General features: G+C 41.1%; 1 protein-coding gene across 2 annotated transcripts in view; it reads right to left on the reverse strand.

Moving 5' to 3' along the window:
• The window catches only part of LOC148880709 (NAD-dependent malic enzyme, mitochondrial-like), a 139,585-nt gene that overhangs the window by 60,657 nt on the left and 63,976 nt on the right, over positions 1–14,952 (reverse strand). For both annotated transcript variants that reach the window (XM_088962683.1, XM_088962684.1), the window contains one exon: positions 7,897–8,008. In XM_088962683.1, coding sequence (XP_088818809.1) covers positions 7,897–8,008 — 112 coding nt within the window. The remainder of the gene's footprint in view (positions 1–7,896; positions 8,009–14,952) is intronic.

Consider the following 14,952-nt stretch of genomic DNA (forward strand, 5'->3'; position numbering starts at 1 on the left):
TCAAAGATTCAATTAATCCCACATTATATGTGCCTAGGGTCTCACCCCGGTAGCTGAGACAAGCCACCCCAACCGACTTGGTGGCACCACAATGTCAGACTTGTCAGGATAGGTCTCCCCAGACCGACCCACTGGCTGTGAACATTCTAAACTAACACGAGTCTCGTTAAGTGTCCAGTTTAAGGGTATTACACAGAAACATACCAAGGGAACATGAATCAAATATGCACTTTTATTCATTTACAATAAACTCATAAAGTACATCATTTTGATTGAAGCTAAGGGCATACAAAACTGTCTAACAGTCTACACGAGACACTAAATGGCTTGGCTCAGCCTTCAAGATGTAATCAACAGACCTCCAAGCACTGTGCACCCAATTCAAGAACCTTTTCTAATCAGGGATTCTAGGTACTCACCAACAAGTTCCCTAAAAAGAGCAAAAAACAGTCTGTATTAAGGGGCCTTTTTACAAACACTATGTGGGCAGCAAAGAAGACCCCACTGTCAACAAGTGAGAAACACCTCAGGAGCAGTCCGTACAGGTCAAAAAACAACCAAACGGAAGCAAGAACTCGCACCACTGAATCCAAAGAGGTTACGGCAGCTTGACAGTCCAAAAAAGGGAGAAAACCAACCCAGAAATCTCTGGGTTAAACCAGATTAACCATAGCCAAACAGCTGTACAGTTTCAGGGGAACTTCAAACACTTCGATAGTCCTCAAAACAGAAATATAACTCAGGAATAACTGAGTGCAACTTCCAATCTCATCAATCTCTGATTTGAGCTCCAAATCAGGAACCGAACAGTCCTTTTCTCTGATTCTTCCCGGTCACTGAACCACTCTCCAAGAGATTAGAGTCTTGGGCAACCTCCAATGACCTCCAAGAATTAGGCGAACAAGCTGAAGCCTCCAGCCCTAGAACACCCTCATGCAGTCGGTTGGACTACACCCACATGTGAGCCAAGTCAAGTTCAAGCCTGCTCTGATACCAAGAAGAAAAACAGTCCTTGAGAGTGTGGGACTATTTAGGATAGATGTAGAAATCAAAAGGAATCAAAAACTGCAGAGAAGATTGCTTCTATTGAGTAGAAGATGAAGAGGGAGATGGCAGAAAAGCGGGTTAGAGTATGAGAGGTTCGAACTTCACTCTCCCTCTAACACCCTAACACTATTTCATTAAGTTAGTTTTGAATAATTACAAGGGGGGGCCCTTGGTTGGGCAAGAAATTACAAGAACATAACATAGAAGATGGGCCCAAAATAAGGCCCATTACAGAAAGGAACATAAACAATAAGAAAGAACAACAGCCTATGGGCCATTCGGCCCATCTTCTCTACAACCTTTCTTTCTTGTACTTTAGTGGGTGCATACATTAGCGTATAGCAATTTTAATTCTTTTGTAAGGACAATCTTGTCCATTCATTTTTTATTAATATAAATACTCTCTTTTTGGGTTGGTTCGATCAGATTGATCAACCCTGTTAGAGTTAGCCGAATAAGGGTAGATTAGTCAACTCACCTCGGTTAAGTTATGAGCTTATGTGGCAGTCTTATTAGAGGTTCTCTGTCCCATACTTAAGTAGGGGCAGTTTAGTCCTTGTACATTTAATTAGAAGCCAAATCACTATGAAGAGGTCGACTGATAGGGTTTAGCTATCAGGTTCGACAGTTATTTCATCTTCTTCTTCTTCTCCTTCTCTTTCTTCTTCTCCTTACTGGTTCGGACTACTGTAGCAACAGTAGAAACATGGTATCAGAGCATGACAACTTCATTTCGTGACCTGTTTCAGTTCGTGACAACTTCAGTTCGTGCTTCAGTTCTCTCCTTTTCTTCTCTGGGCTGTCAATGGAGAAAAGTGGTTCGTCCCAGGCCTAAAACATCACAGCTCTTCTTTTCTCTGGTGCACAGAACCTCCTTTCCTAAGAAAACAACTTCAGCAGTGAATGGTTGGCTGAAGCTCTCAAACTAAGGTTGGTTATCTCTCCTCTGTGTGTTGTTGGTATTTCAGGATTGAAAATCTTCAAGAACTTGAGAGGACTCATCAGAACCTAGAGAACTAGGTTGGTTGTTGCCCTGGTTCTTGGAAAAATTCCAAGAACAGGTTGTGTTTACAGTGACCAAATGGTGTAAGGGCTGCTACTGTAGGTGGCCGAATGGTGCAAGGTGTAATGCAATGGTACTAGTTGAGTTTTTGTTGGTCTTGTGGTGCCCTCTTAAAAGAGTTAAAGCAGGTCTGTATTGTGTGTGACAGCTATGGCTGTGTGGTGGTGCTTGTGATGCACAAACTCTGTTGAGTAGTTGTAAGAGAGCTTGCATGTGGTTAGTAAGTGCTGAATTAAAGTCGGTGTAGTCTGTGTTTTTTTGTGAAATCAGTAGTGGTGTGGATAAGAACAAAGGCGTGTGTATCTATCATTGTGTTTAGGGACTGCTGTAGGTTCTGGAACATCAAACTCTTGACAGCAGCACTTAGTTGGTGATTGGGAATTCAGATTAGAGGCAGCATTGAAAGAGTATCAATGCAGCAATTGGAGATGGCTGTAGTGATCAGAAACCTAGTGTGGTGGTTTCCTCTGACTATCTAGGTGTACAGATGACCTCAATTAAACTGAATGGTGAGAACTATGTTCCATGGGCCAAGTCGGTGGAAGTTTTTCTCAAGGCAAAGAGAAAAGTGAAGCATGTGAAAGAAGATAAACCACCGGCTGACTCTCCAGGGTTTGATGATTGGGAACAGGAGGATGCTCAAATCATGACATGGCTATGGAACAGTATGGAACCCAAAATAAGTGCCAACTTCATGTTCTTAGATACAGCTAAGGACATATGGGAACATGACAAGAAGCTGTATTCTAGGAAAGATAATACTACAAGGGTAATATCAGCTCTATCAGGAGTACTTTGGTCTGCAACAAGGAAATAAAACCCTAGAAGAGTACTATGCCAGTATGAAGAACCTCAGAAATGAACTCAATGTCTATCATCCTCTCACTCCAGATGTTAAGGTTCAACAACAACAGAGGGAGCAACTAGATGTCACAATGTTCTTAGTGGGGTTGAAATCAGAGTATGAACCAGTTAGGGCCCAAATATTGGGGGGCTCTACCCTTACTACACTTGAGGAAGTGTTTGCTCGGCTTCGCAGGATTTCTTTGGGACAGGCAGAGAATCCTACACAGTCTGATAGATCAGCTTTTGTGACAGCCAGAGGAGGTGGACGTGGTACGAAAGGGGGAGGACATGCCTCCCGAGGAGGTCGTGGTGGTTCCATATTTGGCCGTGGTGGTGGTCGTGACTCAGGGGGAGGCCGTGGCAAAGAAAAAGGCAGTTCTACAAGGAAGTGTACCCACTGTGGTAGGGAAGGACATTCTGTAAATTTCTGTTATGATCTTCATGGCCGCCCTCCCTCTAAATGGGTCAATCATGCTGTTGCTGGTGGGGTTGATGTCAGTGATAATCAACAGGCAGACCTAACTCCTTCCACGTCTACATCTGTTTCCGGAAGGGAGATGGTGAGTGTACCGCGTGATGAGTATGAGCGGTTCCTTCAGTCCACTTCACAACACACTACTGCTACTCTTGCCCACTCAGGTATAGCTTGCCTGTCATCTAAAAACCTCTCCTTGGATTATTGACTCTAGAGCCTCTGAACACATGACCGGGACTCCAGGTGTGTTCTCTTCTCTCTCTGAAACTTCCACATCTCAAACGGTTACCCTTGCCAATGGTTCCTCCTCTCCCATCTGTGGTGTTGGCAATGTTGACATGGCTTCTCTTTCTTTATCATCTGTTCTATATGTCCCTAAGTTTCCATTCAATCTTATGTTTGTTAGTAAATTAACCAAGACTCTTAACTGTTCTGTTACTTTTTTCCCTTCCTCTTGTGTTTCTCAGGATCTCAGGACGGGGAAGAAGATTGGTGGGGGGCATGAAGCCGGTGGATTGTATTATCTTGACGGTGGTGGATCGTCAGTTGCACTTCAGACTTCACTCACTCCTCTACAGTGGCATTGTCGACTGGGACATCCTTCTCTCAAGGCACTCAAGATACTAGTTCCGTCTTTGAGTCATTTGTCAGTGTTACAGTGTGAGTCGTGTCAGTTTGGGAAACATCGTCGTGTTTCCTTCAGTCCTAGAGTTGAAAGTCGTATGTTGAGTCATTTTGCTTTGGTTCATTCAGATGTTTGGGGCCCGATCAAAATAGAGTCTTATAATGGTTACAAGTATTTTGTCACTTTTATTGATGATTGTTCAAGAATGACATGGATTTATTTAATGAAAGAAATGAGTGAATTATTTTCCATTTTTCAAAAATTCCATGCTGAAATACGTACACAATTTGGTGTTCCAATCAAAGTTCTTCATTCAAATAATGGTCGTGAATATTTTCTAACTTCCTTTCAATAGTATTTAGAACAGCATGGCATCATTCATCAAACTTCTTGTGCATCCACTCCTCAACAAAATGGGGTGGCTGAACGGAAGAACCGTCATCTCCTTGAAACAGCTCGGTCTATTCTTCATCATATGAGTGTTCCTAAACGGTTTTGGAGTGATGTTGTACTTACTGCGTGTTTCCTCATTAATCGGATTCCCTCCTTTATTCTTCATGGTCGGTCTCCCTTCTCTATCTTGTTCCCCACCTTGTCTCCCTTTCCATTAACACCTCGTGTCTTCAGCTGTGTGTGCTTTGTTCACAATCTGAGTCTTGGAATAGACAAGTTGGATGCACAATCCATTAAGTGTGTCTTTCTTGGCTACTCTCGGACTCAAAAAGGGTACAAGTGTTACAATCCCATTACTCGGAAGTGCTATGTCTGTCCTGATGTCACCTTTTTTGAGTTTGTTCCCTTCTTCTCAGGAACTGAAACATCTTCATCTCCACCTTTACTTCCTCTTCCTCTTCCGGTCAATGATCCTGTTCCAGGTGTTCCTGTTGGAGTTGACTCGTCACCTCATCCAGTGCAGATCCCTACTGAACGACCACCAATTCGGCAAGTATATACACGTCGAACGACACCGGCCCCTCCTCCAGCTTCTACCTTGTCTGCGGATCCTGTCGTTGCTCCTGTTGCTGAACCCTCAGGACTTGACCTACCCATTGCCTTACGGAAAGGTAAACGTAGTTCTACTCTCCATCCCATTTCCAATTTTGTTTCAGTATCTCGCCTTTCCGCCTCACATCGCCAGTTTGTTTCACTATTGTCATCCATTTCCATACCTAACAATGTCCAAGAGGCTCTTAGTTCACCTGGGTGGCGGCAGACAATGGAGGAGGAGCTCTCTGCTCTTCAGCATACTCACATGTGGGAGCTCACTACTCTTACACCTGGTAAGCATGTTGTGGGTTGTAAATGGGTGTATAATGTTAAATACTTGCCAGATGGTAGTGTGGAGCATATGAAAGCTAGACTTGTTGCTAAAGGGTATTCACAGTTGTATGGAGTGGACTATATGGAGACCTTCTCTCCAGTGGCTAAGATTAGATCTGTCCGTGTGTTAATTTCCCTGGCAGTTATGTATGATTGGCCCTTATTTCAACTTGACATAAAAAATGCCTTCCTTCATGGTGACCTTATAGAGGAGGTATATATGGAGCAACCACCTGGGTTTGTTGCTCAGGGGGAGGCTGGTAAGGTGTGCAGACTGAAAAAGGCAATTTATGGGTTGAGACAATCGCCTCGTGCTTGGTTCGGGAAGTTTAGTGAAGTGGTGAAGAATTTTGGAATGAAACAATGCCAGGTTGATCACTCAGTGTTCAGCTATGACTCAGAAGCTGGAAAGATTTTATTAGTGGTCTATGTGGATGATAATGTCATAACTGGCATTGACAAATTGGGGATCGACAAACTCAAGGTCTTTCTGCAAAATCATTTTCAAACAAAAGACCTTGGGACATTGAAGTATTTCTTGGGTATAGAAGTTGCTAGATCAAGACAAGGAGTAAACCTGTGCCAAAGAAAATATGTTCTCGATCTATTGGACGAAACAGGGCTGTTAGGTGCAAAACCGGCTGAGACTCCTATGGAACCAAATGTTAAGTTGAGCAGTGATACAGGGGAAATATTTGATGATCCTAGAAGGTATAGACGACTAGTGGGGAAGCTGAACTATTTGACTATCACGAGACCAGACATCTCCTTTGCAGTCAGTGTGGTGAGCCAATTTATGCAGAACCCTCGTATATCTCACTGGGATGCAGTTCTTAGAATTGTAAGATATTTGAAGGGAGCTCCGGGCCGTGGGCTATTGTATAAACCAGGAGGAAAACTTGAAGTAGTTGGGTACACGGATGCAGATTGGGCAGGCTCTATGTCTGATAGAAGATCTACTACAGGTTACTGCACATTTCTTGGAGGAAATCTTGTGACGTGGAAGAGTAAAAAGCAGACGGTTGTGGCTAGAAGCAGTGCTGAAGCCGAGTACAGAGCCATGGCACACACTACATGTGAACTAGTGTGGTTGAGGAATCTCCTACAAGAAAACGGGTTCCACATGGATAAACCTATGAAGCTGTACTATGACAATCAAGCTGCGCTCCATATCTCATCCAACCCTGTTTTTCATGATAGAACAAAGCACATTGAGATTAATTGCCACTTTGTGAGGGAGAAGGTTCTTACTGGAGAGATAAGCATAGAACATGTAAGATCAGGTGATCAGTGGGCAGATTTGTTTACAAAAGCCTTAAGCTCAGGAAGAGTGAACTATACATGTAACAAGCTGGGATTATATGACATATATTCTCCAGCTTGAGGGGGAGTATTAGAATTAGCCGAATAAGGGTAGATTAGTCAACTCACCTTGGTTAAGTTATGAGCTTATGTGGCAGTCTTATTAGAGGTTCTCTGTCCCATACTTAAGTAGGGGCAGTTTAGTCCTTGTACATTTAATTAGAAGCCTATTCACTATTAAGAGGTCGACTGATAGGGTTTAGCTATCAGGTTCAACAGTTCTTTCATCTTCTTCTTCTCTTCTTCTTCTTCTTCTCCTTCTCTTTCTTCTTCTCCTCACTGGTTCGGACTACTGTAGCAACAGTAGAAACAAACCCTAACATATCTGGACTATTGGCTTTCCTCTTGTCTCTTCACTTTTTCACAGATTAACACCTCCAAGATAACTTATAAGTCTAGAGAAGAAAAAAAACATCACTAGAAAAACCTTCCAAGAACCCCACCTAAACCTTCTCTAATCTACTTCCAAGTCTTGTAGGGACTTCTTCAAGCCATGTAAAAAGGGTCATCACCCTGTCCACTCTCACATTATAGCATTCCAAATATATTCTACGAACTCCTTGCAAAAAACTAACTAAAATTCCTCATAAGAAGGCACATTAAAATTCCAAGAAAACATTGTTGAGAGGCAAATCACAACATCAATAAACCTACTTTGTGTCCCTATCCAAATGGGACCTCTTTTAAGCTATTCAAGGAACTCAAAATTACCTTTCTAGGTGTTTGATGTATATGGATTTGTAAATTGCCTACCATCCCACCCCCATTTAGTAAAATAATTAAAAAATAGCTTTAGATGCATCAACTAAATAACTTCAACTGCACTACGGGAAGATGCATTCTCCAAACCTAGGTCCACAAAACAATAACATCAATTAATCAATACCATACTTTAGTTGGTAAAATTAACTTTTGGTTTTTCAGAATTTTTAAGCAGGAAGTATTCGTGTTTTTGATACTGCTAACAATGAAACAGTAGAAAGATACAAGTATGTTCATATCCCCAATGTAGTCTTTATCTGCATTTATTCACAAGATATTTGGATCTGTCTCTTTGGATCATGATTAACAGTGTGGTGTGCCTGAATAACAAGTCCTCCCTTGTTAAACTGTAAAATTTCTGGAGATTTCTAGACACCATTGAGAGTGAACACTCACCATAGCATCAACCACCCAGAATTGACTCCTTGCACTTTCGAAAGCAGAGGTGTTATTTCCTAGCATCCTTGCCATAGTATTCCTTGCGGCATTTACAACACCTATTCCTGCACTGCAACATGAAGGAAAAACATATCTCAAAACCTTACACTAGGAGAAGAAAGTTGTCACTTTAATGCAATTTGATTTTGACAAGATGGAAAACCCTTCAAGGATCTATGCTCTTCCTACCAGAATGATTATGATGGCTAAACACCTATAGATAGAAATAATATTGACAATCATGCCTTTTCTTCAAAATGAAGAACAAAAAATGCTGTTAAGACTGGGTGCAAATATATGTCCTAATACCAAGGCGACGTTTGACAAGTCATTGTGCGCAGTTTTCTGGGCTTTGGAAAGCTGGGAATACTGAAAATCGGTCTTTTTTCAAGCACAGAAAAACCCAAAAAGACCAAAAATGCCAAATTTTGTGAAGCTTCAAATGAAGCTTTCTGGTCTTTCCGTGTAATAAATAGCCTCTAAGCGCATTTTAGAAGGCCGGCAAACCAAGCCACTTGCCAAACAGAAGATCTTTTGGCAGTCTGAGCTGCTGGAAGATCTTTCTAAAACGACTTTCCAAATGGAACCCAAATGATTTGAGCACAAATACAATCCCAATACAGTCAGGATATGAAAATAAGAGGACACTCTGCATCACAACCATGAGGTATGCTGGGATAATTTTTGTACTCTGTTCTTACAAGCACTATGTGACAGAAGCTGCTGCTCCCTCCCATGGATAATGAGAGAAAGTCTTATGTAATTTTTTTAGTTTTGTTAAAATCAATGAATGTTTGATCTTGTTATCAATCAAAGAAAAAACACGGGTTCATGCAGATATATGAAACATTACATTTAGGGGTGCGGACTGGTAAGAAGCATTGTATAAATTGCTTGTGTTCAGACTGGGGTTTTTGTCCTAGATTTCATTTTGGGTTTAAAATGTTTTGAAGGATTTGATAGGTATCTTTCAGGATTGGTTTTTGAGATATACTGGGGATTGTGGATAATACAGTATGTATTGTGGAATCACCTTTTATATACAGTTTGCTGTCCTAAAACCTTATTATATTCTCTTTCCTTATTGACTATACTTGTTCATAAAAGGAGAAAAACACTGATTAGCTATTCTATTACCATTAATTCTTTAACAGATTAAATCTTTAACAGACATAACTCATATTAAAAAAAAAAATAACAGTTTTCTCATATTCTAACTTGGAAACCCATGACTTGCATAACAACTATCTTTTTACTGATGATGCTCTACTTATTATGTACCTAATGTTTACAAGATTTAGAAATGTGATGGACTTCAGACTTACCAGTCTGATAGGAAGTGTTTACAAGATTCTGTTTAAAATTTTGTCCACAAGGCTTAGAAATGTGATGGACTCTCTATCTTAGCATGCCAAGTGTTAGAGAATGAAAAAAATATTTAGGGACCTTACCTAACAGCTTAAGCTTTTAGGATGAATGGTTCCTTTGTGAAGCAACCTGTTGTATTGTATTACTATAGTCCCTGCTGTAAATAGTCTTGTTCTTTTCATATTCTTTGTATTTCTATTTCAGCCCCTCTAAGGGCTCTTTTGCATTTTCTTTTTTATCTTTTAGCCCTCCAAGGACTCCTCTGTAATTCTTAATATTATTTAGTACATATGGCTCTTTGGGGTGGGGGTTGAGGAAGCTGTTTAGACACCCCCTGGAACTTTCTCTCCTCTCCCTCGAACTGGTTTAGTGACATGGTATCGGAGCAGGTCATGTCTACCAAATGCTGATTCGATTTCTTTCTTGGATGATTAGGGGGTTATTTGAGAAGTATTTTGATTACCATTGACCTCTGCTTGGAGATTATTTGAAGGCTGTCTCAATCAGCCAAAGCTGATAGATCTTTTCTGAAAAGGACACCCAACAGGTTAGTTTTTTCTTGTTTTCTTTAAATTGGCTGATTCAATCATCACAAGACTCTATAGTTGGTGTTGCTCAGGCCTCCTTTAACTGGTTATTCATTTGTTTTTGTAAAACAAGAGTAAACAGAGGAAGAAGAAGAAGAATTTGTTATATGTATTCATCAATCTTGTATGTATATATACAAGTTAGAAATTCTATGTTCGGAAAGAAGACTAATTAAATTCCTACAAATCAGTCCTAAAATCAAGGTAAATCATATCTCCCTAGTATTTACTTCCTATTCTGTAACATCATATCTCCCTAGTATTTCCTATTCTTTAACACTCCCCCTCAAGCTGGAGCATAGATATTAATCATGCCCAGCTTGTTACAAAGATAATCAAACCGGACACCATTAAGAGCCTTCGTAAAGATATCTCCCAGTTGTTCTCCTGTTTTCACATAACCTGTGGAAATCAAACCTTGCTGAATCTTTCACGAACGAAATGGCAATCAATCTCGATATGCTTAGTTTGTTCATGAAAAACAGGATTAGATGCAATGTGAAGAGCAACTTGGTTATCACACCATAACTTCAGTAAGACCTACTTCAGTCAGAAGCTGATATATCCACATTATTTCACACACAGACTTGGCCATAGCTCTATATTCCGATTCTGCACTCGAACGTGAGACAACATTCTGCTTCTTGCTTTTCCATGAAACTAGATTCCCTCCAACAAAAACACAATAGCCTGAAGTAGACCTTCGGTCTTCCTTGGATCCTGCCCAGTCAGCATCTGAAAAACATTCGATTCTAGTATGACCATGATTGCCATACGAAATTCCTCGCCCAATGATTAACTGTTGGAGAGGACATGTACTGACTCACCACACTAACTGAATATGCAATATCTTGACGAGTTACAGTAAGATAATTCAACTTTCCAACCAATCTTCTATATCTCTCAAGATCTTCAAATAAATCACCATCTTTTGTGAGTTGCAAGTTAGGAACCATTGGAGTGCTACATGGCTTAGCTCCCAACTTTCCTGTCTCATACAACAAGTCAAGTACATATTTCCTTTGAGATAAGAATATTCCCTTCTTGCTTCTTGTTACCTCAACACCCAAGAAGTATTTCAACATTCCCAAATCTTTGGTATGAAACTGAGTGTGGAGAAAGGATTTAAGGGATGAAATCCCTGTAGTATCATTTGTTATATGTATTCATCAATCTTGTATGTATATATACAAGTTACAAATTCTATGTTAGAAAAGAAGACTAATTAAATTCCTACAAATCAGTCCTACAATCAAGGTAAATCATATCTCCCTAGTATTTACTTCCTATTCTGTAACAGTTTTGAAGACTAGTTCGGTCTTGATAGGGTTTTGATCTCACCTTGTAGCCAACAGTCCTGAAACCTTCCTTTTTGGGCCTGACATTGATATAAACCTATTGTTCTGAGATTTCTGCAGTATAATACCATTTATTTTTGTGAAGTATTACTTCAGCAGCTGATTTGAACTTCATCTGATTTTTGTCGGGTGATTTATCATCAGTTTTTCTTCCCTTTAGCTTCAATTTTAGTACTGTTGAATTCTGTTTTGAACTGTGGTTGTAATCTGAAATGGCTGAGAAGGCGGACATCATTCCCGTAAAGTTTGATGGAACTAACTACAGCATATGGAAGTTCCATTTCGGTTTATTTGTTGAGGTAAAAGGTCTGGAGGGATATTTGAATGGAAAGGTTACTATACTGGATCAGACAGATGCGAAGGCCTATTCACAATGGAAGCTTGATAATGGGAAAATAGTCTCTTGGATACTTAGTTCGATAGTATCTCATATTGCAAACTTGCAGTATCCACGAGGAGAATGAATACTGCCTATGAGATGTACATTATGAGTTTATTGTAAACGAATAAAGTAGATATTTGATTCATGTTCCTATGGTGTGTTTCTGTGCAATCCCCTTAAACCGGACACTTAATGAGACTCGTGTTAGTTTAGAATGTTCACAGCCAGTGGATCGGTCTCGAGAGACCTATCCTGATAAGGCTGACACTGATGTGCCACCAAATCGGTTGGGGTGGCCTGTCTCAGCCGCCAGGGTGAGACCCTAGGCACATGCAGTGTAGAATTAATTGAATCTTTGAACCGGACCAGATTTCCAGTATTGCCCTGGACCTTGGAGATTAATGTGCAAAACTGGAAAGTTACACCAGACCCCTAGACTCGATTATGATACTACACTAGGTGTCGGATTGGGCTGTCTTTGATGTACCAATCAGTGAGATCCTTAGCGGGGGTCAAAACCTGGGTATGTTGGGGCAATCTAAGAATTCATCTGAGTGGGTGATCATAGTGACAAGATCAGCCCCTTTGTCGAACAAAGGTAATGATCGGGGATGCACTCTCACTAATGGAAACCAAGACTGCTGTCAACCGATTTCAATCGTTGAGATTTGTTTTGCAAAATATATTTTATATGAGATATAAAAGTACATATATATATTATTATGGTTTCCAAAATGTTTGCAAAAAGGTTTTAATTCCCAAGATCCATATAAGCAGAGAGTGCAATACTGTTCCTTGCAGCCGAGGGAGAGGTCTTCTCTTGTCGGGTAGTGTTTGATCATTATGGGCTGAGAGGTTAAGTGTAAGATTATAGAAGGTAATACCTGATGGGCTAATCTTGCATCTGCCCACAGTGATGGGTTTCAGGGGGAGCACTGTCCATAACAGTGTATTCAGCCGGGCCTTGTAATAAAGGCTGAGATGAACCCATGTGGCTGATGTGTAGATCAATGTTTGGGTCCCATGCCATACAAGGAAGCCCAATAGGGCAGCAGTTAGGAAGGCTAAGTGAGCACATAACCTTAATGGGCCTAAAGCCCATTTCGAACTGGGCTAATTTAATTAGTTAAATATGGGGCGAATTCTGGGAATGGATTAGCAGATAGGATAGGGTCTAAACCTTATCCACTCAGAGAGTCCAGATCTGAATGTGATTCAGATCTGGAAACCTCCTAATGAGATTAGGAGAAGGTTGATCCAATCTGCAGATAAGATAAGGGTTTGTCCTTATCACCTAAAGGGATGTCTGATCCAAATATGATTTGGATCAGCAACTCCTAATAGGATTAGGAGCTAATCCCTTTAAGGCTACAAAAGAAGGAGGGGGCGGCAGCCTTTAGAAGACACACTTTCACATCCTCTTTAGAGCTGAAATCACAGAAGGAAGAATTAAGCAACCTTGCGAAATTCTTCCTTGCCGCCTACCCTACCGGTTCGATCTCCAGTTCAGTGGGAGAAATCAAGATCCGATCTTGACATCAGTTCCTTGTGAAGGGACTGATAGGAAGTTGTGTTCACATGCCATCCTGCTACTTCTTGCAAAGGATTATGTTCTTGGAGAGAACACTACTGATTCTGCTCCATCCTACACTACGCCATCTTCAATGGGAGTAGTCTTTGGATCTTTCCTTGGGCGTGAACACCTCCATTGAGAGATAATATTTCTCTGTATCAGGTATAATCCTCTCCTACTGCTTTTATTCAGATCTCATTCAGTTTATGGTTCAAGATTGATCCTTGAAAATATGATTTTCTAAAATAGGGAATGCAATTCCCAGTTGAAGGGAGAGAAGTTTTTTTTTTTTGAAATTTGCCCACCTTATTCCGCAAGATTTGGGCGTCCATACGATGGATCTCTTTTCCCTTCACTATGTACCATGGGCAAAATCTGTGGAGGTGTTCTTGAAGGCCAAGAGGAAAGTAAAACATGTGAGGGAGGAGAAACCTCCCTCTGATTCCCCTGGGTTCAGTGATTGGGAACAAGATGATGCACAAATAATGGCATGGCTTTGGAACAGCATGGAACCAAAGATTAGTGTGAACTTCATGTTCCTAGATACATCCAAAGAGATCTAGGGTCATGCTAAAAAGTTGTACTCTGGACAAGACAACACAACTAGGGTATATCAGTTATACCAAGAGTACTTCATTTTGAAGCAAGGAAGTCAAAGCTTAGAAGAGTATTATGCAAGTTTGAGGAACATCCGCAATGAGCTAAATGTGTATCACCCTCTAACATCAGATGTCCAGATCCAACAACAGCAACGTGAACAGCTTGATGTGACTAGGTTTCTTGTAGGCTTGAAGGCTGAGTATGAGCCTGTCAAAGCACAGATATTGGGGGGATCAGCTCTCCCCTCACTTGAAGAAGTTTTTGCCCGTCTTAAGAGGACATCCATTGAGCCAGTGGAACATTCTTCCTTCCCTGATAGATCTGGTTTGGTAGTGACTAAAGGAAGTGGCCGTGGAAGTAGAAGTGGTGGTGGCAGTAGTGGCCCTCCAAGCAACCGTGGTGGACACATGTTTAACCGGGCTGGTTGTCGGACTGGAGGCCGAGAGTCAGGGGGAGGCCGTGGAAAAGGAAGGAGTAATGCTCAGAGAAAATGTACACATTGTGGCTTAGAGGGGCACACAGTTAATTTCTGCTATGATTTGCGTGGTCCACCCAACACTTGAGCTAACCATGCTACATCTAAGAGTAGTAGCACAATTACTGAAAGCCAACAAACTGCCCCAACCCCCTCCACACCCACTTGTGCTTCCAGGCAGGAAATGGTGAGTGTACCATGGGCAATATATGAGCAGTTCCTTCAAACATCTCAGCAGAACACAGCTACACTTGCCCATTCAGGTACGACTTGTTTAGCTTCTAAAGCCTCACCCTGGATCATTGATTCCAGAGCCTCGGACCATATGTCTGGGACTCGATGTATTTTCTTCCCTTTCTCACTCCACATCTTAGACAGTTACACTTGCTAATGGTTCTACATCTCCTATTTGTGGTGTTGGTGATGTTGATCTCTCCTCCTTGTCTTTAGCATCTGTTTTATATGTTCCTAAGTTCCCTTTTAACCTTATGTCTGTTAGCAGATTAACCAAGTCCCTTAATTGTTCTGTAACCTTCTATCCTTCTTCTTGTGTGTTTCAGGATCTCAAGACGGGGAAGAAGATTGGTGGAGGGCATGAAGCAGGTGGTTTGTATTACCTTGATGGTGGTGGCCCCCCAGTGGCATTTCAGTCGTCTCTTACTCCTCTCCAA

The sequence above is a fragment of the Nelumbo lutea genome, chromosome 1 (assembly GCF_056320005.1).
Source record: "Nelumbo lutea isolate HS-2025 chromosome 1, American lotus-T2T, whole genome shotgun sequence".
NCBI lineage: Eukaryota > Viridiplantae > Streptophyta > Magnoliopsida > Proteales > Nelumbonaceae > Nelumbo > Nelumbo lutea.